The sequence below is a fragment of the Frieseomelitta varia genome, unplaced genomic scaffold (assembly GCF_011392965.1).
Source record: "Frieseomelitta varia isolate USP_RPSP 00005682 unplaced genomic scaffold, Fvar_1.2 scaffold_530, whole genome shotgun sequence".
NCBI classification, from domain to species: domain Eukaryota; kingdom Metazoa; phylum Arthropoda; class Insecta; order Hymenoptera; family Apidae; genus Frieseomelitta; species Frieseomelitta varia.
Window position 1 is genome coordinate 240,181 of NW_025110291.1, and position 23,681 is coordinate 263,861.

The following is a 23,681-nucleotide window of genomic DNA, read 5'->3' on the forward strand; positions in this document are numbered from 1 at the left end:
GGAGGACCAGCCTCAGTTAAAGCTGTGTATGCATACCGGCGAATTCGTTAGCAAATCGCGAGAAAAATTTAAGCTGAAAGATCAGCGTGCACTTCGCGAGTAACATAAGTACACGTGCCTCATACAAGTTCTTTCTCGATCAGACTCTGTGCTCTAAATCCTCACGTATTGCTTGCTCGTTTCTTAAATTACATATCGGAGATAATTAATTTTTTATTGATATTTCTCTAGTTAAGGAATAAAGTTCAAGTCGAGTCGACGTTTTTGTTCTTTTTTTTTTTCAAGATGAAGTTATGAACTCGTTTTCCAAAAGAAAATCTGTTCACGAGATGGAATCGGACCGATCTTGATACCTTTACGCTTGATAATAATCGCAGAAAAGGAAGACAAAAAGGATTCGAAAATGCCAGCTTGCACCAGCGAAAACGTTTCGAGGTATTGGTCTTCGAGTCCGCCGATTTCCAGGAGCAATAGCGTGTCTCCCCCGATACCAAGTTCACCACTGTCTGCCTCACCTCCCTTGATATCGCCGATATCGACTTTAAAACGATCTATGTCGAGCGTTTCTAATCATTCCAATGTATCAAACATCTCCCAATCGTCGCACAACTCGGGCACATCTACTGTGATATTTTCACCGAGACGACAGCAGCAACATCAACAGCAACAGTTACAATTAAGCTCCCAGCCTCGGTCAACACAAGGACAGAATCACAATCGAAACGATTCGTTGTTGCTAAGAATTTTCTCCGTCTATATAGACGCATTGTACGGAGCACTTCAAAGTATCATCAGTCTGACAAGTTATGCGATCTGGGCGCCAGCGCTTTGCGCGTCTATTTGGATTTATATACTATGGCTAATTTTCCAATTTCCCTTGACCACTTTCAAGTGGTTCCTGACCGTGCTCTATACGCCGACTTCGGAGAGGATTCGTACCAAACGCTGTGTTCTTATCAGCGGTGGAAGCACGGTACAAGCGGTTCATCTGGCGCGAAACTTCTACAGGGCAGGGGCCAGGGTGGTGGTTTGCGAGTTGGAAGGTTCGTTCAGCTTGGCCAAGTTTTCGACTGCGTGCTCTAAGTTCTACACGATTCCAAAACCAGGACCCGAGAATGTGATCGAGTACATCAAAGCTTTGAAGGACATCGTTCGAAAAGAGAAGGCTGTCTATTATATTCCGGTGAGTGCTAGTAATACAGCCTACTACGATGCTCTGGCGAAACCTTATCTAGAAGTAATGGGTTGTGAGTGTTTCGTGCCCGGTGCCAGTGAAGTGACATCCCTGGATGATCCCCTAGAACTATTGCAAAGATGTCAAACGCTGGGTTTATCGACTCCCTGCCATGCTGTCTTACGCTCCGTGCAAGATGTCACGAGAATGTACGAACAGAATGCGTTTTCTACTGGTAGATACTTGATATTGGCCGCAGGTCCGGCCGGGATGAGAGATCGAGGCAAGATAATTCTGCCGCCGACCATAAGGGAGTTCAGAAATCAGCAGTACGAGATCAATGAGAATAAACCTTGGCTAGTAATACGTGATCCAAGCGGTAAACATTATATCACTTGTACTACGGTGAAAGAGTCGAAGATCGTGGCCAACGTGACTTGCTTCGTTGACGAGGAACGAGGCTTGATACCTGAAGAACATCCGGAAATAGTGCAGTGGCTTGACAGATATTTCGCTCACTCGTTCAACGTTAGAATCAACGGACATTTGAGCTTTAGATTCGCAGTAACAGAGGAAGGAGAATTAGTACCAATTGGCTGTCGAGTAGGTGTTAGCTTGCCGTACATCTGTCACACGGGGATCCATCCCCGGCTGGTATGGAAACCTTGTCGACACTTCTCTAGACAGAATTCGGGAATCCTCCTGACTATGTCAGACAGGCATTTGTTATCGGACACAGTGTCTTGTGCACTGAAACGACCAATAGGAGAAACCGATCCTCATCTGTTAGGCACCGTGCTCGACAAACGGGAAGCTCTCTTCGCTTATTGGGATCCATTGCCATATTGCGCTTACTCTCATCTTCAATTGCCATTCAGGCGTTTGGCGCGTGTAATTCGAGCACAGCCGGTACAGCATAATCCACCATTGGCGGTAGTGCAGTAATTTTTAGCTAAAATTTAGCAAACTTTTGCTCAACGAACGCTAACGAAATTCATGTTTTAAAGCAGTTGCGCAAACGGAGTCAGAGCGAAAGAAAACAGAATGGAATGGTTGAGAAGCAAGATTTGAATGATTTGAAGGAGATTTTACAAGGTTAGCCAGTATTCGGAGCATTCCTGCGATTGAAAATTATGAAAATGGAAAGAAACAATAAAATGAAAAAAAAAAAAAAAAGAAGAACGAATCGAGCGATACCGAGCGTGAAACTTACAAATTTCAAAGGTCAAGTTTGTCCTTATCAATGATAAATACTTCTGGAATCGCAACCGATGTAAATGTGAAGTAAAAAAAAAAAAAAAAAGGAAATGAAAGAAGCGATGGAACAAGAAAAAATATACACGTTCGAATCACGTGTTATTGACGTTGGACGTGCCGCTTTCGCGATTTAACCCTATGTTCTAATCGACTGGTACAGTGTCGAAATAATCAAGTGAAAATTTCGCGAGTGTCTGATTATATCGCGCACGTAAAATATTCAATGATTTTATTTACCACACTTTTCATTTCTTTATTTTTATTATTCTGTATCGGCGATTCGACTTTGAACTTTACCTAGTAGATAAGCAATAACACGCGGTATGTGCGTGTATACCTATTCTCGAACACTTTTGAAACATTTTATATTTTTATTTCATTCATTACGCATTGTTACATCAGACCCGACAGATTGTAAATAACGTTAATTAACCTACTGCTCGTACCGATGTTGCGTAATAAGCAAAAGCAGGTTGGCTCATAAACTTCCTCCCCTATTTCTCGCGAATACTGAGATATTGCAGAATTTCTGTATTTATAGTATTTGATATTTTATAAGGAATCGAACTAACTAAAATTCGTGTAAATATACTTGATACAGCGAAAGTATCAATAAAAGTTATTTTAGAATATAATGTTTTTTTAACACAACGCGTCTCTCCTTGTTCTACTTCTATGACAATTATTCTCCCCGCCGCGTATAAACAAGCAGGGAACGTAGGGAGGCTTACGAAAGAGTACATACAAACTTTGCATCTAGAGTGGCTAATCTTCATTTGGTAAGTATTCTTGAGTAATCGATTTAATTTTCAAACAATCGATTGGACGAAATGCGAGGCAATCAATTACGTGATGATTAATGTAACAGAAAACTGATATCAAAGTCCAATAGTAAGAACTATCGCGTTAGAATGATCGATGAACGCATTGTCTCATATTAGATAGATAGATTCATCGGTCAACGCGTGAACGTGCGTATTCGATTCAGCAATAGCAACAAACAAGCTCTGAACCAATACGAACAAGATTAATCGGTTCGCTCGAACGTATTACCGAGGCAGTAAATAATTTATTATATGTGTTCGAATGGATGACCCGGGGGCACTTGCCGGACTTTGAGAGGCAGGGGTCACTAGTTCGAGAGATGCTGGTCGGTATTATCGCCCATCTGGTTTTCTTCTCTCCTCTCTCCTCTTTTTTTCTCTCTTCCTTCTTGGCAAATCTTCATCTTCGGCTGACCGTGTTACTTTGTTACTAATTTCTTTCCCTCGAACCCCTCTCTTTCTCCTCTTCCTCCTCTCTACTTGCAGTCAAACTTAATGAGGAAATACATCGAGTGGATTCGATTTTACTCGATCTTCGCTGATCGAGCATATTTGTTTAACAATACGATAATGGTAAGGATATAAATTTATGTGTCACGAGGGATGTTTAGGTCAAAGTAGATTTCCATGATCGCATGACATTTCCCTCGCGCGTGAAGATGATATTCAACAATGATCAGAAATACTGATGAATCGTACGGGGTGATAGGAGTTGTTTCCACAACTGAAACGGGATGAAAGGTGAAGATCGAAAGATAGAGCAACTAAATGTGTAACGGAATCTTATCATGCGATAATATTGAAATGCAGTTCCTTGACAACGGCCGGTGAAATAAATCAATACGTAGACTCTATTATCTTTTTTTTCTTCTTATCTTTCATCCGGAAGCTGCCAGAAATAACGTGAATTTTGTGATTCTATCTTGCATATGCGAGAAATTTAATAATTTTTCAGTCTTCTTGTGAACACCTAGCCGAAATTTCGCGAAGACAGGAGATGAAGGATCATTTTCAAATATTAAAAAACAATGAGGCCCTATCGAAAAGAAATACGATTAACAGTTTATTTTTATTTTATCTATCAACTCCCCTTATCCAAGGCCAGACTTTACGCGATTATCGTAATCCTGTCTCTTTTATTTTTACAGTAAAATCGCCGATTTATCAATTTTTATACACGGTTGTCTGTATAAAATATCTTGAGAGTTCGTCATGTGATTTTGATTTCTCAGAATTAACGGCGTCGGTTATTTTTTTTTTTTTTTTTTTGTTTATGATTGTCCGATATATATATTTGGCGTTGTACACGTAAACTCTCTCGATTAAGTAAGATAAAAATAAAAAGATGTATGTTTACTCTGAAAGAAGACTTCAAACACTGAAAAAGTGTTTCTCTGTAGTCGCGTTATGGACAGAAGCTGTGGTAAAAGGAAGCTTGAATACTCTTCACTTGATTTGACTAGGAATAACAAGAAGGAAAGTCATTTTCTTAAGTAACGCGTACCACGTGGTTCCAGGCACGGTACTGTGAGAACAGATTCACCTGACTCGCATACCAATGGTCCGTTTTACTGCCACCACTTAGGCCTTATCGCCAATTTCCTAGTGGTGAGAATTAACATTTAACGCATCAGCGTGATTTTTTTATGACCCTTTGTTCAAGCGATATCTACCGACACGCATTTGTTAAATTTTATACAAACGAGCTGATTAATATGAAATGAAAGGTGTTGATTAATAATAATAATAATAATAATAATAAGTAGTCCAATTGTACTGGCATCGATCGAACGTTAAAAATTGTCCAAAAAAGCCTAGTAAACGAAACCTAAACTTGTAAAAAACCTAGTAAACTTGCATCAGAGAAACTGAAACGTAAAGAAAAAGTTTCAAAACTTTTCATGCTGTAAAATAACAAATTAATCGTTTTGTCTGCTCTGGCAGATCAACGCGAAATTCGCTGAGACGTCTGACTATCGTAAGGTTGTACTACTTAAAGCGCGCGGTCTCGCTGTAGTTGCTTTAATTTTCGCGTCAATGTAAATGCTTCTAATAAAAAACTCAGTAATCTTTTTACTAAATTATTTCAATAGAAGGGAAACAAAGGGAAAAGTTACTGTAATTATATATAACTATAATTATGTTATAATTGAGTCGCGCTGGTAGTAGCCAGCCGATGGAGCCGGTCGGAACAACAAAAGCGAGGAACACGATATAAGATACCGCGAGTTGTATCTAATCTCTACCGTGCTGAAGAAGCGTCCGGCAGAGTGCAATGAGAGTAAATACACATTGTAAGCAGAAGGGGGAACTTTCGGTGTATCGATGGTCGGCTATTAATACAGTCCGGTTGTTAGTTCTATTCGCAGCATTGGTCTGTTCAATAATAAACACGGTGTTTTCCATCTGTTATTGGTGTACAATTCGAGCAATCTCAACAACGTATTAATTGCCGTTGTATTAATCAAAAGCAGTCCATCCAGTGTCTCTTAGAACTGACTGAAATTCGACAACGAGAGAAAATGAAGTCTATCGTGTACTTTTTCTTGTTTAACCTACTGGTCGCCGTCGCCTACAGAAACGAGCAGTGTCAACGAGGGACAGACGAGCAACTTATCTGGGACTACGACGTCAGAAGATCGTACAGAATCGGTACATATCAAGTACGTACCACATATAATTCAAGGTAATGTCGATAACCAGATATCTGTGACACGCGGGTATCATTGACACTCTTGTCAAAGTGCAAATTAAAAGGAACTACCTCGAGATACTGCATCGTTCTTCACTTTAATTCGCATCGAGTAACATTATTTTTAGTTTACATTTCGCGATTATCACCGGTCAGATTTTGCGTGCCCCTTTCTCGCGTTGTTTTATTATTTTATTTCTATATCCTCGTCTTGATAAGTATAATGCTTAAAGCACATCGGAGAAACTAAAGTGTGAAGAGAAGAATATGAAACGGGCTTTAAAGAGGGCTTTAATAGTGACTTATTTGTCTGCAGGAAGTAGAAGCAGAGTATGGACCGGCCAATGTGACGATCACTTGCATAGGAGTAGATTCCCTATCTAAGGAGAACAACGGAGCCATGTGGGTGACATCTGGTGGGATAGGATATAATTTCATTAAGATTAAGTTCAGGTCGAAATACTCCCGTGGATTTCATTATCGAGTCTACGTTTATGGGAAACCGTACAGAACAAACTTTAACGTGTTATAATCCTGTGTGAACAAGAATTCCTTATGGCATTTACGAATGTATTTTGATACAATTTTTCTCATCAAATATATGTAGGAATCCCGACTTGAGATCCCAATTTGTAGGAATTTTGGTAAAAGAATGGTTGTTTATTTTAGGTTAAATAAAGAAAATTTGTTTAATGATGATTATAAATGACGTTTTACACTATTTTCTTAATTGCTAAACTCGCAACTCTCGATTCACTCTCTTCTCTCTCTCGCGCAGCTCTCAACTCACTGTTTTCTCTCTTTCACGGCTCGCTCACTCTGTTCTCTCTGACGTCTCGACACTCACCCTGTTTTCTTTGATTTCTCGACACTCACTCTGTTCGACTTCTCATCTACCCAAAATTCGTCATTCCTACACGCATACACACATGCACACAAACGAATCCATACCTTAGTGTCTTAAACATTAGGCCTAGAGGACTCGCCATAAACGATCCCAAGTCCCAGGCCTAATTTTCTCTACAGTTTATGGTGTATATATATATATACCACTTGGGACATCTGGTATGCAATTGTTGGGCATTGGGCAAAGTTCTGGGCCCTTTCCCAGAATTTGCTCATCCCACATATATAATATTCTGTTTTATTGAAATCATCTTTGCACGCGTAGTTTATTGCCGTAAAATTACAGATAATTCGTTTCGAAAGGAACGATCGCTGTCTCGAATAATTGCTTCCGGTTCGATGGCACTGTTGATCGTAAATCTCTGACTTGTCACCGGTTTGGTTCGTAAAACTTAAAATGCCGTGACCGGAATGATTGAGTCGGATAAAAGTTTTCCAAGGTATACGAAGATCGAGAAGCCATTAGTCGAAGGGTACCAGCCACAAATTCCCTCCGACGACAACAGTTCGACGAATAATGAATCGTCAGAAATATTTTTTCTCTGCGTGCACGAAACAAGTCCTACAAACCGGAAGTAATTGCAAGAAAAGACATTTGTCTCTACAAAGAGAATTGAGACACAATAAGCTTCTCCAGGTGCAATTTTATCGAACCTAAATGGATTTAGGAATTCTAATTTAATTCCAACTACAATATACGAGGGCAAAATGGCCTTGCAATTTTTCCAGACATCTCAAACGCTATCCCCGAATTGTAAACGAGAGACTCGTACTGCCTTAAATACAGCCGTGATAAATCCACGATTTCTCCTCAACTTGGAAACTCGACTCTCGTAAATTACGCGATATACGTGGTGAATATGTTATCACGAAAGCCGTTAACTGGCGTGGTTAATCGGCGAAACTAAGTTTACGACGCTGGTGGAATAACGGTATTTGACGCGAGCAACTACCCTCCCCGGTCTCCAGAGTTGAATCGAGCTAGAATCAGGGGAGTTCGCGTGGGACAGGGTTAAACACGCGATCGAGATCGGGTGGTAGGAGCATCACGACGCCGACGCCGACGCCGTTACCGACGTCGGAGCGTCGAGGTCGCCGTCGGGCGCGCCGTCAGTAATGGCCAGCCGTTCGCCCGCGTCGAACGCGTAATCGAGGCACAGCGAGCGTTAACAGGCCCTGAAGAAACCGTATCGCCGCCAGCCATCCTCCGTCATCGAACTTCACACTCTCACTCTAGTTATCACTGACACCAGCCGTCTTTTTGCCACGACAAACTGCTCGAGATGTCACGGGTGAGTTGCGGCGGGGAAAATGATCGCGACTGTAATTTCATTTGTCCATATACACACATATATATATAGTATATACATATGTATATATCTTCTACGCAGATCTTTGCACCGTTGTTTTGTTCGCCGAATTTCGATGATTTATTCGACAAATTATCCGACTAGTTCAACTGTTTGTCAAGCGATAATCTGCAATTCTCCAATGTGATTAATCGAACTTTGATATTTGCTTGATAATTCATTTACTTACAACTGATTTTAGAAATCAGTGGAAACAATCGTTTGCGACTTTTTTGATCCTTCAAATTGGTCGACTAGTTTTCTTTGCGGTTTTAATTGCCTTGGTAAAGTGCATGCAAGGGCAAACTTTGTCTGTCCTTTAAGAAATGGATTGAGGCAGATGTTCCGGGATTCGTATCATTTCGCGAAACGAAAGGTGCTCTCTCGCACGAACTGAAATTAATTCTGTGGAGTGTAGAGTTGATAGGCGTTTGCCACGCAATTAATCAACGAAGTCTTGGATCGTTCGGGATCTCCAGGTGGAAATAAACCCGACGCAGAGAGAAATGAGATAATTGGCGTTACTTGGTTAACTAGTTTCGCAACGGCTAGGATTGATTGACTCCTTCCATTAACTGGAGCCCGATGTGCCAGGCAATGCTACCGAGAATCGAGTAAACGAACTCGACACCGGTACTCACCGGTTTCCATCGTTTCGCGGATAATGATCTCGAACCTGTAATCGTCTATCATTGACTAGCTACCATTACTAATCTAATCTGCACGCGGCAATTACTACTTTTGAATATTAACAGAAAAAATTTACAGATACGTTGATCTTCTTCCCTTGTTCCTTTCATCACGAAGACGCGAGTTTTTTTTTTTTTTTGCGACGAATGGCTTTCGTTAAAACATGAATGCACACACGTATGGCTACGTTTGTCGAGCTTCTTAAGTCTTATTGATTTTCACCGGTGAAAAATCCTGTTTTCGGTTTGCGTTACGAGTACAAGCAAATAATAATCAACGACGGTGACGGTAAGTTGACCAATGGTCAGTTTCACACAGTTGTGACGCATTGACGAAGGGGTGGACACGAGTACAAATGTAGTAATTTTGCAACATGTCATGGTTGGGGGTTAGAGGTCTGTCACGTGTCACAGAACCCTAGTCAAGCTAGTTCCAACCACGTGCTGACTGGCTTATCGAGATCTATCGCACGTTTCTTAAAGCCGCACTCACCGTTCCCCCTCGCAAATAAATTTCCGATGTGACCTCCAATTTTTCATGGGTTGTTTTACATTGTTAGAAATAATTTAAAAATTGTATAAAGTTGTAGAAAATCCAGTGCACCAGAGTTTCTCTTCAATCGCGCGGATATAGTGCGTGAAATACTTTCCACACGCAATCAAACTGTACGCGTACATATGTCGCCTTTAAAACTGGTCGATATTGTAATCGCTTGTACACGCTTCTTTCATGCTGTCTCTACCTTTTTTTTTTTTTTTACCCAAGCATTTCATTCAAATCAAATTGTTTAAGTCAAATAAATTAAAAGTGAAACACTGAAGCGAATAAAAGTTAATTTAGAAAGAAAATCGTCAATTAATATATAGATAATTTCATCCTTTTTCGCGTTTCGTCACTTTTATTCTATCTCAGCTGAAGAGGAGAGGAAACAAGAGAAAAGAAATACGAGACGAAAAGTGCCAAGGAAGAAACAGAAGTCGGTAAAAGATATCTAATCAATTTGCATATGACTAATCGCTTGTACTTTTTTTTCAATTCAACTCTTGCAATCGTTTCTTCACATTGCGTGAGTCGTATCGCTTAGCACGTGAACCGGACGAACGATGAACATTGACCGTGGTAATTTCCCCGGCTCCGTAAGACACCCGCTCCGTCACGTCTCGCTGTCCTTATTAGTTAACGAGTTCTCGATATAGCGGCTATTAATTTTATGAGACGACGTGTTATAAATACATATGTACAACGACCACGCTTGTTTCATCAATGATCTGTAACGAAGCTACAATGGAGCAATAAAAAATGCGCAATCTTCGATCTTTGGAATGATGCTTCCGTTGAAGATATTTAGGCGCCTTTGATAATCGAGTCCAAACACGAATCTAATATCTAACTGTACATTGACCGTCGCCAAGATTAGCAAAAACGCTTCTGTTCCCTTCTTTATTCCGTGGATCATTCGTTTATCTCTGGTGTCTGCGTTCGTAACGCAACCATTTTTGCACGACGTCGTAAAATTCCACTCTATAGATCCTTCAGCGATTAAATAATAATTGCCTCATTTTTAGACTATCATCTTCGCGCAAGATGCGCGAATATAATAATTTACAACCATCGAGTTTATATTATGGCTACATCCGAATCGCTTAATTAAGACATCGATGTATAGCGTTTTCGCTAGTGATAAAGTGAAGACGCATTCAACACCAAGTGTAGCAACCAATTTTACCGTATCGTAGTAAACAGAATATTTTTATCGAGTCATCTAAACTTAAACCCCGGACGTTGATCTATAAAAATCGTAATTCGCTATTACAACGATGTTTTGACTTTGACTAATTAAATCGAGCAAGAAAAAAGGAAAAAAATCATTTTTATCTCCTCGTCTGATCCCGCGTAGCTTCAACAACATTGGACTACGATTCGATGAACTATGAATCGATCTGGTATTCGAAGTATGTGATCGGAGTTAATTTTCGCATGGTCAAGGACGAACATAGACACGTCCCTTTGTGAAACTATGTGACCGTGAATTCTCGTGTAACATGCCCGGATTCTCTCACGCTATGCCCATCCGATGCACTTATCGACAAAGTTGCACGCTCTTCGGAGAAATTTTTAGTTGCACTATTTGCTTCCTACGTGCGTCCTCATTAGATTTCGGTGGACGAAAATTTATGTCTTCAAGCACGATCAAACGTTGAAACAAAACTATCGATCACAAACTCCAGATCTCCTTGTTCTCTCTTCGTCGAAATCATAAATGAAAATATAATTGCCAATGTTTCTTGTGAAGACCACGCGATAACGATATATCGTTCACCAAAAAAAAAATTATTCAGAAAGGACAGAAACTGCTGGGAAAAGAATAGATCGAATGATTCGCAACGTACGGTAACAATCAGGATGTCTCAGTAAAAAAAAAACCGATACCTTCCTATCTTTTCAATTATTAAAATGTCTTTCCAACTTCTTCTTTCACCACTCGATAACCTTGTGGAAAGGTTGTCGATGATAATTCAAAATTGTAGGGATTTCTCGACTTTGTCCAACGTGTGCAACGTCGAAGAACGAAGACAGAGAGAAAAGGGATAAAGTGAAGGAAGGGCGGTAAAATTATCCTACTGTAGGAAAAAAAAAGAACAGCGGAAAACTATGCACACGTCGTATCTGAGTGTCGTTATCAACAGCAGGATAACGTGAGAAAAGAGGGAGAAACACGATGGAAGAGGTGGAATCTCAATGACCCACGGAACCGCCGTCTGTAAAAACTCGTTTAGATATGTAAACGTGCAGTTTAATCCGGTTTGTTCGCTTCCTTCATTTCTTTGACACGGTTCAAACTCCATGATCGCACGCTGATTACCAACTTGGTAATTTGTCATTATCTGTCGAATCTATACGCCACCGTGTAATTCTTCTAGAAAACTGTTGTCCACGACAATGGCGCAATTTCACGCATATTTGAAATATATAGCAGAATATATAGATACAGGTTACGTATGTATATTTTCTTAAGTAACCCTCTCAACTTTTTTTAATGAAGCTCTAGTTACTTAATAAAACAATTAAATATTCCCAAAATTTTTAATGGAATTGAAAGTTCCCTTTCTGCGATTTATCAGTAATATCTAAATACTAAATAATAAATCACAGGACGTTCCCTTAAATTACATTAATGCAACCCAAGTGTCGGAAGGTAAATTTGTTTAAAATAAGTCGGTCGAGTGAACTTCGATAAATCTCCATTGTCCTATGTTCCCTGATATCGTGCAATAACGACGAGTAATTGTCCCGAGTTTCAAACTGGATATCGCTTCGAGCCGGGACACGTGATCGAATGAGGGTTGCAAATTGTCCGATTTCAAAAACTTTTCGGCACATTGTTCACCGCACGAACACCAGCTAATTGTTATTACTATCAACGCGGAAGATCGGATGTACCGGCGTGGTTTATCTTGTCGTGATTATTAGTCCAGCTGCGAGATTCTCAGGAAGGGTTGCTCAAATGGTTTCTCATGCTGCTTGCAACTCATACGTTGAATTTTTTCGACTGATTTACAAGCAGGATTGATAGTGCTAACCTATCATTTGTTCTTTCTTGTCTAATTATAAGACACTATTTCTGGAAAATGAGCACCATCTCGTTTAATTGTATGTTACATCGGAGAACGCACTAAAGTGCAAAATATTCACGCCGTTTACAAAGACGTTTCGTGAGAATGGAACGATACTGCTACAGATTATCTTCTAAGCTACAACAAAGAACATTGGTTTGCCATCGTGCCAAAACGTTAGCTTTCAATTAGAGATCGCGATTTTAAACACGTGGCACGTGAAACGTATATTGCGGAATTAAGATCTTTTCAATGTATATTATGCACGTCTTCTAATTTAGTTTGGTATACTTCTTTTGGTTCAGAGAATCGTCGAGCATTACAGGTGCTGACAGAAATTTTACCGACTTGACGAAGCATTTCCTCTGTGCGATAATTAGGACATTTTTCATTTTTAATATCAAGTATGTATTCTGCAAGTAATAAAATTTCTAAGTTGCACGTGTATTTTGCAATGCAGTTGTTAATATATTGTAAATTGCCTCTTGTATAAAGTATCATTTAATATTTCTAATTTTGAAAGGAGATGCACAATCCAGGTTCGTTTGTACTATACGCGTGTATGTAAACAGGAATCTCTACTTTCAATCAATGAGCCGAATTTTGTACCTCGATCGGTCGAACTCTCCCACCGACAGAAAATCACGTACACGAAAGAAAAGTTGAAGCAGCGTATTCAAAGGGTGATATCCTCGTGAGGAGCCAGTTTGGCCATATATATATATCGATTGGTGCCATTCGGTACCTGGTAGAGGATCGTGCTTCTTCTACTTCCATTCGCCCAGATACCGGATACGACAAAGCTTTTAACAAGAGAAGAAATTCGAGAAGTATGACTATGCGCAGCTCGTTTCCCTACCACGTCCTCGGGCAATTAAGATGTTCGCAATTTTTAGGAATTTCAAGACAAACCCTAGACCCTAGACCATAGTTCCTGCCTTTCGTGCAATTTCTGACGAGATCATGAAAAACGAGACAGAAAATTGAAAATTCCACAGCGAATACGTTTAATCCCGATCATTCGATAATGATACTTTTTAAGCAGATTTGTTTGTTGTTTTTACAGATAGATTAAGCTTAAGTTTTATAAATAGATTAAGCTGACCTAAGTATCATTGTAACTATATTAAAATATATGACAGAGAATCATTTTCTTCGCATCAATTTATTTATTTTTCTTTCCTCTTTTCCTATCGAAACGAACGCGATAATTTCTAAGAGAAAAATCACGTCGGAGAAAATTTGCTTTATTTATAAATAGACTATGATAAACGTTCGGCGTAGAAAATTAGAAATTATTTATACAATAAGAATATTGAAAATACTATAAAAATATGTTCTAGCCATTGTCTAAAGGAATTTCACAATTAACAACAAGAGGACAGATGGAAAGGCGGCGACCGCCGTTTCTCAGAGGCTCTAGTAAGACGAAAGAGGTACTTTAATTTTTTCCTTTTTTTTTAAATTGTTTCAATACATGCTATAATGAAAATTAAATACAGTTGAGGAGAGAAAATCTAGAATTAAAAGAAATATTTTATATAATAAAATGTAATTTTTTAAATAATGTTCTAAATGTTCTAAAATTGACAATTAATTTCAATTATTTATTATTATTTAATTATTTATTTTATTTATATTTATTTATTTTTATAAATTACTAAAACTATGTAACATTTAATTTATTTCACAGTAATTTTTTCTTTTATTAGATGCGGTAATTGTATTATAAAATCAAATAGACGAAGAATCAGACATTACAAGCATCCATGATTCTGTGCATCTCCACTTATGCATATAACTGTGCACGTACATACGTAGATACTTTTATATATAATATTTACTAGGCAACAGGAAACAGTAAACAGAAACCTAACCTAAATGATGATGAATGTATTATTTTATATTTTATTAGAAATTCATGAAACTTTTTAGTGACAATAATGAGAAAAATCTGAATAAACAGTATTTTGTTTATTAATCAATGTAATCAATAAAAAGTAGTTTCCAAATTTTGTACATACATAATTTTTAAGGATGCGACAACGAATTTATGATATAATTGTACCCTACAAATCAAATAATGTAATACAAGAATTTTTAGGAATTTATTAAGGTATTGAATTACAAAGAAAACTCTGTCTCTCGTTCTGATTTTTAAACTTTGAAACATAAAATGTTATGTCATTTTACAAAGAATTATTTTTGTAGGTAGAAAAAGGTGCAGGTAGTAAAATGGATTCTGCAGGCAACATAAGTGGTGGAGATCGTTTAAGTGAAGAAGATCTTTCACCAGATGCATTAGTTAGGCAGAACTATGAATTAAGACATCGTCTTGAAGAAGAGGCAGCTAATTATAAAAGACGGCTGGATACATATAGACAAGCACAACAACATCAAGCTGCTCTTGTTTCCCGTTTACAAGCCAAAGTATGTTCTATTTAGTTTAAAATAAATTTACAAAATATATTAAGAATTGATATTTTTAGGTACTGCAATACAAACAAAAATGTTCTGAATTGGAAAGTCAAATGGCTGAATCTGCTATACATGATTCTAATAAAGCTGCAAGTTCTGCATCTCCAACAACTTCTGTTTTAGATGCAGCTTATCAGACTCTAAGAGAAATACGTGAAGAACAGATTCATGATCTAGATACTGCCTTAAAAAAACTGGCAGAGGAACGTAAAAGGTATTAATTTTTTTCTTTATTTTTTAATTTTTACAAATAGGATAAATTTATTCAAATAAAATGTTTAAATATTACTCCTTTACTTAGATGTGAAAAGCTATTGCAATTGAATACAACTCTGAAAGATCAGTTGGAAGAATCTCATCAAACAAATGAAGCACTCACAAATGATCTACAAAAATTAAGCAATGATTGGGATATTTTAAGAGAAGAATTGGCTATCAAAGAAGAAGAATGGAGAGAAGAAGAGCAAGCTTTTAATGAATATTATACTTCAGAACATAATAGATTATTAAACCTTTGGCGCGATGTTGTTTCTGTAAAGCGACTATTTGCAGATATAAAATCTAGTACAGAAAGAGATCTACTAAAAATGAAAAATAGCATTATTTCTACATTTAATGATGTTTCGTCAGCTTGCAATAATACAGGATTTGCTATGAGAATGCAAGCAGCTATGCAACCAATGGTATGTACATCAGAATAAGTTTCAATATTTATATCTTAATTTTGCTATATTTTAGGTATCTCAGCAAGTTCAACAGGCACAGGAACAAGTAACAACTGATTTGAAAACAGAATTAACAACACTCAAACAACAGTATGATGCAGCTCAAAGTGAAAATCAAATGAAAGAGAAAAAAATTAGTCAACTTATTCGTGATATTCATAATTTGGTAAATAACAAATTAAGTGTGGATATAACCGTAAATAATTTATATGAAATAGTAATAATCATATTTCATTTTTAGGAAGAAAGATGCGGAGAAGCAGAATCAGAAGTACATCGCAATTCACGTTTACAAGATGATATAGAAATTTTACAATCTGCATTGAGGGACATAGCACATGCTGTAATTCAAGATGCGGAAACTCGCGAAATCGAATCTAGTCAAGCACCTCCACATCTTCATTTATCACCCACTGGTCCAATCCCTCAAAAATCACCAAAAAGAAGTACAAGAAGCAACACTGTACCAGCCTTTGCTGAAAGTACTATCAGTGCTGTACAAGCAGCTCTACATAAATATCAATTGACTATACATGAGCTCCAGGTGTGAAGATTTTATATTGTATATTTCGGTAAATTGTAAAAGCACAGAGTTTAGCTTATAAAATATCTTTAATACTTTATGTAATAATATTTCAATAATCTACTGCATTAGGTAAAATTGCAAACTAATAAAGAACAATTACAAACAACTCGAAAACAATGTGAAAGTGCGGAGGAAAATGTTAAAAATCTAGAAAAAAGAGCGGAGGAACTAATTACTGAATTGGATGCAGTTCGGTCACATTGCTCACAACTTACTCAAGAAAAAGACATGTTACAAAAAGGGCTTGATACTGTAAGAATAGAAAAAAATGCACTTGACAAAAGCAGAGTAGAAATCAATAGCATGGTATGATATATTTTTCTTCAATAAATACATACGTTTGATCGTTCGTGTTAATGCAGCATATTTATTTTTAGATGGAAAGCTTGAATAGTGATTGCGAAAAATTGCAGAAAGCTAACAATAAGTTGCAAAAACTTTGTGATAATTTGGAAGATGAAAAATTGTATCTTCAAAGTGAGCTCAATAGATTATCCAAAGATATAGAATTAAGGTATGTTAAATAAGAATCGTTGTTTTTATTTATTATCAATTGATCTATCCATAAATTAAATTATTAGAGAATTGAATCTACGATCGGAAGAAGACAAATGCAGTAAAATGAGAGAGGAGCTACTAACTTTACGAGAAGAATTAAATAAAGCATATCTCACAAAAGATATGTTAGAACAACAAAAATTAGAAACAGATGGATTAATTGCACACATTGAAAAAAATAAAGGTAATTTTTATCATAAATAATATTCTTGTTTTATAGTTTTAAAGTTAATTTTATACATTGTATATATCTGTGAATATAGATACATATTTAATACAGATTAATTTTTATGAATCAATCGCTACTTAGGTGATTTGGAACTAGAATTGGAACGTGTATTATTAGAAAAATCAGATGTACAAGAAGTTTTAATAAAATTAGAAACAGTCTGCAGCAATCATGAACAAGAGAAACAAAGATTACAAGAAGAATTAAAAAAGGTAATATTTTATGAAATATCCTCAGAAACAATTATTAACAATTATATATTAAATTTAGATAACAGAAGAAAAAAATAAGTTAGCAAATCAATGCACTGATCAGCAAGGTGATCTAGGTTCCTTAAGAAAAGAATTACTTCAAGCAGAACAAACTAGACTCGATTTGGAATCGGAAAAAGCGACTTTGAATGAAAAAGTAAAATTTTTGGAGATCGAGAAGGAAAAGATTGAAATAGAAGCAGCACATGTTACCCGTGAGCGTGGAGATTTAAGCAATCAATTGTCAGTTCTAGCGCGAAAAAAAGAAACATTAAATGAAGAATTAATGAGAGTCAGGCAAAGATTGGAACAAGCAAACGAAATGAATGGAAGAATAAATCGAAATTTAGAAGATCTTGTAAAAGACAATGAGGAGAAGCAGGTACATATTATAAACAATCATTTTCAAATTCGCTTGCTCTTCTTCAATTATTCTTGGTTGTGTAGGTACTTTTAGAAACTAATGAAAAAGAAGTACAGCGATTACAAGAGCAACTTGCATCAATGCGCAGTGAAAAGGAAACGTTAGAAGGTGTCTTATTTGATACACAGACTAATTTAGAAAATATGCATGTAAAAAAGACACAATTAGAAAAGGAACAGAAAGAATTATTGATAAAACAAGAAAGCTTAAAAGGACAAGTGGAAAGATTAATGAAGGAATTGGAGAGTAGTGAGAAACGAACTCATGATATAAAACAAACTCTAACACAACAAAGTGGCGACCAAGAAGCTGAATTTCAGCAAATTATTTCTAACGTGAAAAAGCATAGTGAAGAAAACATTAAAAAATTGACTGATGAAAAAGTATTTATAAATGACATATAAATTACAGTATGTATACAAATAAATCAATTGAATTAATTTCCAGGAACAGATAAAAATAAACTTAGAAAAACGACTTCAACAATCCCTATTGCAACTTACCGGAGAAAAAGATAATGAGATAAACCAATTGCAGCAAAGAATCGATGAAATGCAACAGCACATAGAAAATTTGTGTCAACAACACGAGGAAGTTCTTCTTCGAGCAGAAAATGATAAACAGCAAGCTCTTCTTATAGGTAAATATATATATATAAAGCATAGAAAGTAAAAATTAGAAGATGTGTTCTGTGTTTACAGCTCATCATGATCAGCAAGCATTAATGGAGAAATTGGAGACTGTTTTACGTGAAATGGAAGAAGAAAAGAATAATGTAGAACGAGTGAAACGGGAAGCTGCAGCGCGTACCGAACAGGAGCGTAATAATACAAATCAATTGCGCGATGAATTAAGTCGTCTTAAAACAAAATTAGACGAGACCAAATTAAAAGCTGACGAAGAAAAGATAAAGCTTGACCTAAAAATTGAAGAACTTTGGAAAGAACGTGAATCAGCACAAAGAGAATCCGAAGAACTGCAAGTTCAATTACACATGACGGAAGATAAAGTTGATAGTTTGCAAAATCAATTGCATGAAACTATTAGAAAGCTTAAAGATGGTAGTTTTTATATTTTCTTCTAAGATTGATGTGTTTAATATTCCCATGATAATAAATATAAATTTATAGCTGAAAATCTTAACGAAACATTGCGCAAAGAATTAATGGATATTAGGAGGCAATTAGCCGACTGTACATACGAGAAAGAAAAATATAACAGTAGCAATAAAGAATTACGCGAACATGTGAAACGTATCGAAAGCGAAAAAAGAGAACAAAGTAGAATACTAGAAGAATCGTACCAGAAAATTTCAGGTAATCTATATTATAATATTAATCGTTTATTATATCATGTTTATTTATATCTTTTGTATTTGCGTTCTAAAGCATTGGAGGATATGAAATTAAATATAGATGCAGAGAGATCTCGCCTTCAAGCACAAATTCGTGATATGGAGAAAGAGATATTACAATTACAGAAACAGCTTCATTTCACCCAAGATGAATTGCAGAAATCTCATCAGAATAACGCGCAAGCACAAAATGATGAAAAGGAATTGCAAGCCCGACTAACTAATGAAACAGAAGAAAGAGAACGTTTGCAACTGCAATTACATCAAGTTAAAAAACAGGTAAAGTATGAAATACTTTAAACAAATTAATATATGTTCTCATTAGTATTTTTTGGACAGCTAATGGATGTTGATAACAGCCTGAAAGTAACTAGGCAAGAGCTCGGAAGATTGCGTTCTCGCGCAGATGAAGAAAATGAACGATGGAGAGTTAGAGAACAAGAACTTGTAGTTCGCCTCGAGGATAGTCGATGTCGTGAAAGAAAACTCGAGGACCAAAAACATAACTTGGAAGTTTGTTTGGCTGATGCATCCCAACAGATTCAAGAACTCAAAGTAGGATAAAAATAGTCTCGTAAAAATGAAATAAAAAATTTAATTCATTGCATTAATTAGGCTCGCCTTGGTGGCTCTGAAGGACGAGTTCGAGCACTAGATGCTCAATTATCACAACTGGAAGTGACAAAAAAAGAAGTCGAACAAAAGTTAAGCAGTGTGGCGTCTACATTACGTCGGATTGCAGGTATTCAAATGGATGGAAGTGTTAACATACCCTTCAAATTAATGAGTCCGTCAAGAAGGTGGAGTCCAGCAAGAAGTATGCATGCAATATGTATAAATGATAACAATCGTAAATAATTTATAAATGATATATCACTTTTATTATGTAGCTCAAGATCACATTGATTCTACTAGAGATGTGATACTTGATGTTGATCCTGAAGTTGTTAGAAAAGGTGTACGATCTCTCATGCAACAAGTAGCTCAAATTGAACGTGAAAGGGTAATTAGCAAAGTATTATATTAATAATTTATAATTTTCTGAAATATGTTTTCAAATTTTAGGATGATTGTAAAACTGAATTGTGTAACTTGAAAAAGCAATTGTCAGAAACTCAAGAAATTCAAAATAGATCAGACATGCAGATAAACACTTTATTAACAAATTTAAGAATTCTTCAAGATGAAAAAAATTCATTAGAAGTGAAATTATCTCAAAAACAAAGCGGCTATGAAATGCAGGTACATTTTACATATATTCTGATAGTTTGTTTTTTTACTTATAAGTATGTTTTAGTTAAACGCTTTACAACTAAAAACAGAAGAATGCGAGCAATTGCGTGAAAAAGTAATCAATCTCGAAATGATGATCAGTAACAGTTCCGAAGAAAAAGCACAATCTGAGGTAACAATAAAATAAAATAATTATTTTGAATAAAATGTTTCTAGTTACATAATGTTATATACTAAATGAATGTGCAGGAAAAAGTAGACAAATTGAAACAAGCTCTGAACAAAGTCGAAAATGAAAAACGTAATTTACAAGAGGAACTTAGTAGGAGCGAATCCCGCGCTACAAAATTAGAATTACAAAGAATGTCGTTAGAAGGTGATCTTCAAAGATTGCAAATGATGTTACAGGAAAAAGATGCAAACATTCATGTATGTTAACTGTATAATTAAGACACATTAAATACGTATTATTGCTTGTTAATTTTCTAGAAATTACAAGAACGAAATGACATGCAAAACCGAACAGTAACTAATTTAGAAGAACGTTGTGCTTCAATGAAATCTACAATAGAACAATTAAATCTTGCATTAGAAAAAGCATCTAATACAGAAAGTGAATTAAAGAATGAAATTAATTCATTGCATCACAATATTATGGAATTAACGACTTCTGTGCAGACTTTTAACGAAAAGAACAAACAGGTATCAACGTAATAAAACGTAATAAAATCATCTGTAAAATATTGTCATTATATTTAAATATTATTATTTATTATATTGTAGTTACAAAAACAACTTTCAAATGCGGAAAATGAACGCAGAATTTTATCTGAACGCATAGAATCTTTGCAACAAGCTTTGAGTGATATAAAACACACGAATCAAACATTAACGGATCAAATTACTCATTTACAAAATGAGTTAGCAAATAACGAAGTACAACGTTGTGCCTTAGAATCCCAATTGAGAATGGTTGTTTACCCGCAAGAAGAAAGTGTAAACAAAGGCGATGAATTATTACGACAATTGCAAATAGTACAAAGAGAGAGAAGTGAAATGAGAGGGAAAATGGAAGCTCTTAACGACAAGGTAAATATTTATGATGGGAACTGGAGTGAAGAAGTTAATTATATATGTTTTAGATAAAATAATTAATTATATATGTTTGGTATAATTGATATAATTAATTATATACGTTTTAGATAAAATTGTTAGAAGCTGATAAACGCAATTTGGAACGACAGTTATCGTTACTTAAATCGACTAACCGTAGTAAAAGTTATGAACGCTATGAGAAAGCACATGCAGAATTGCTTGGCACGAGTTTCGATATAGAGCATTATGAACAGGAAAACAGAGAGTTAAGATTGAGAGTCCGTAGATTAGAAACACAACTTGCAGAGAAGGAAGCTGAGCTCATAAGAATGAAATCGAGTTATAGTCATTCAATATTTGATTTTAGCCGAGATAGAACTGGAGAAGTTGAAAGACTTAGAGCAGCTCAATTACAAGCTGAGAAATTGTTAGAGGCGAGAGAACAAAGTCATCGCCAACAAGTTTTACGTCTGGAAAATCAGGTATATTTATTTCTATTCCTGTTTATGTATTTTCAGCTTTTATAAATGATTATAAAACAATTTACGAGACTATAATAAATGTATGAATAATAGATACAACTACTGCGCGAACAACTTAATCAAGAAATAAAACGTCGACAATTGTACGTCTTGCGAAGTTCAAGAGCTGGTCGAGAAATGCAACAATTAAGACAGGCCTTAGGGGACTCTTTGAGAACTGTAGCTCAAGATCCGTCATTAGATGCAGTGTTATTAGAACATGAGGCTCGGAAATTGGATTCTACTTTGACAAGTACTACCAGTTTACCGCCATCATTAGCTTTACCTCCACCACCGTCTTACGATAGATCTTCCACGCCAGCACAGCTCAAATAAGTTGTTTGTAATATTGTTTCAGACTGAATCAAATATCGAAACTGCCAGTGTACGTTCAATGATATTTACAAGACAAATAGTATAATAATTCTTCCGTATATGGGAACAGGATTTGTCATATTTCACGCTAGTCATGAATACTTAAAATTCATTACCATAGGTTATTTAAGAACTAGTATTTGACTATAACATTTTGATACTTTTGGTACTTTTAGTATTTCGCAATTTTTACACATACATTTTTTATACGAAATTGGGACTGATTACATACTTATATTCCATATTTTATATTCTGATGTATATTTATCACAGTACAATATTCTAGGTGCCTTCAAATTATTCTGATATAGAATAATTTTATTATTGGACATGTTCTTTCTTTCTTTTTTTATCATTTCCTTTCTACATTAAAAAATTTTATAAAAATCAAGATTAGCGACAAGTAATCCATTCCCAATCCGTCCATAAATTAACTTGTCATATATAATTTTTATATATAAGTTATTTGTTAATTTATTATATTGTTGTTTTAAGATATATATGTTCGGATTGCCAAGCGTATGCTTATGATCCGTATAATGGAAAGCACTTTCAGAGTAAGATATAATGGTAAGAATAATGCTATCTTTAGTCTTGTCTCGAGACCAAAGAGAATCACCAAACTAAAGCATTGTAGAGACATGCTTCTGATTGTTTGATAGACGAGTTATTGAAATTTAACACAGCATAGAGTGTAGAGAACGGTATATTGTTACAAAAAAAGTACCAAAAATTAACGTGCAAAGTTAGCAAATAACGGATTGTGTCTATTCTTTATTTATAAGAATATAGACAACTAATCCAACCAAAACATCTAGCTAACTCAATTGAACTGTTCTGCTTGCGGATCAGAGAAAGTTAAAGTATTTGTAAATCATTATTTATTGCATATTTACAAAAATTTAGGAACAAATAGAATATTTTATTGTGCCTACACATTTTAGCAATTATTTTTAAAAAACAAAGATTTTTTTCAACAATCATGAATTCGACATTATAAATCATTTTGTTATTAATTCACATGTTTTCTTTTCGAAATATATTTTAAAATACAAGTGTTATCACTGTAAAATTTAATATAATTTTAAACAAAATATCGAAATAAGGAGATTTGTACTTTTGGACTGACAAATTATATCAAAATAGGAGCTTATATAATACTAGTCATGAAAAGTAATGTTTTTTTATATATATATATATATGTGATTATATGATACGTTAATTAATGTTCATTTTTGTAGAAATACATATACGTATATACACATAAACATAGATATATAATAAATTATTATAAAATTAATAATTATAACCTTTTATATAAAATTCCTTAAACAATCTAAGACACT

At 35.6% G+C, this 23,681-nt stretch overlaps 3 protein-coding genes across 5 annotated transcripts; all 3 read left to right on the plus strand.

The window, feature by feature from the left end:
• Positions 1-2,350, plus strand: LOC122533447. The gene is made up of 2 exons (XM_043663154.1): positions 1-2,107; positions 2,185-2,350. The coding sequence occupies exons 1-2, from the start codon at positions 404-406 to the stop codon at positions 2,272-2,274; spliced, it is 1,794 nt and encodes a 597-aa protein (XP_043519089.1). The 5' UTR covers positions 1-403; the 3' UTR covers positions 2,275-2,350.
• Positions 2,351-5,127: 2,777 nt separating this feature from the next.
• Positions 5,128-6,653, plus strand: LOC122533449. The gene is made up of 2 exons (XM_043663155.1): positions 5,128-5,918; positions 6,264-6,653. The coding sequence occupies exons 1-2, from the start codon at positions 5,778-5,780 to the stop codon at positions 6,477-6,479; spliced, it is 357 nt and encodes a 118-aa protein (XP_043519090.1). The 5' UTR covers positions 5,128-5,777; the 3' UTR covers positions 6,480-6,653.
• Positions 6,654-7,916: 1,263 nt separating this feature from the next.
• Positions 7,917-23,313, plus strand: LOC122533436 (rootletin). Of its 3 annotated transcripts, none has more exons than XM_043663104.1 (27): positions 7,917-8,145; positions 13,850-13,942; positions 14,718-14,936; positions 14,996-15,198; positions 15,286-15,667; positions 15,723-15,875; positions 15,951-16,253; positions 16,365-16,601; positions 16,673-16,809; positions 16,877-17,037; positions 17,164-17,294; positions 17,353-17,715; positions 17,781-18,140; positions 18,205-18,397; positions 18,459-18,818; positions 18,888-19,073; positions 19,173-19,390; positions 19,451-19,666; positions 19,727-19,928; positions 20,002-20,114; positions 20,177-20,353; positions 20,409-20,516; positions 20,594-20,773; positions 20,834-21,046; positions 21,128-21,433; positions 21,547-21,921; positions 22,015-23,313. In XM_043663104.1, exons 1-27 carry the CDS (start codon positions 8,137-8,139, stop codon positions 22,294-22,296), a joined length of 5,880 nt encoding a protein of 1,959 aa, XP_043519039.1. In that variant the 5' UTR covers positions 7,917-8,136; the 3' UTR covers positions 22,297-23,313. The 3 variants fall into 3 exon arrangements, with proteins under 3 accessions (XP_043519039.1, XP_043519038.1, XP_043519040.1); XM_043663103.1 differs by having other exon boundaries at positions 7,918-8,145; positions 19,146-19,390; XM_043663105.1 differs by lacking the exons at positions 7,917-8,145; positions 13,850-13,942 and adding an exon at positions 14,565-14,622 and having other exon boundaries at positions 19,146-19,390.
• Positions 23,314-23,681: the final 368 nt, after the last annotated feature.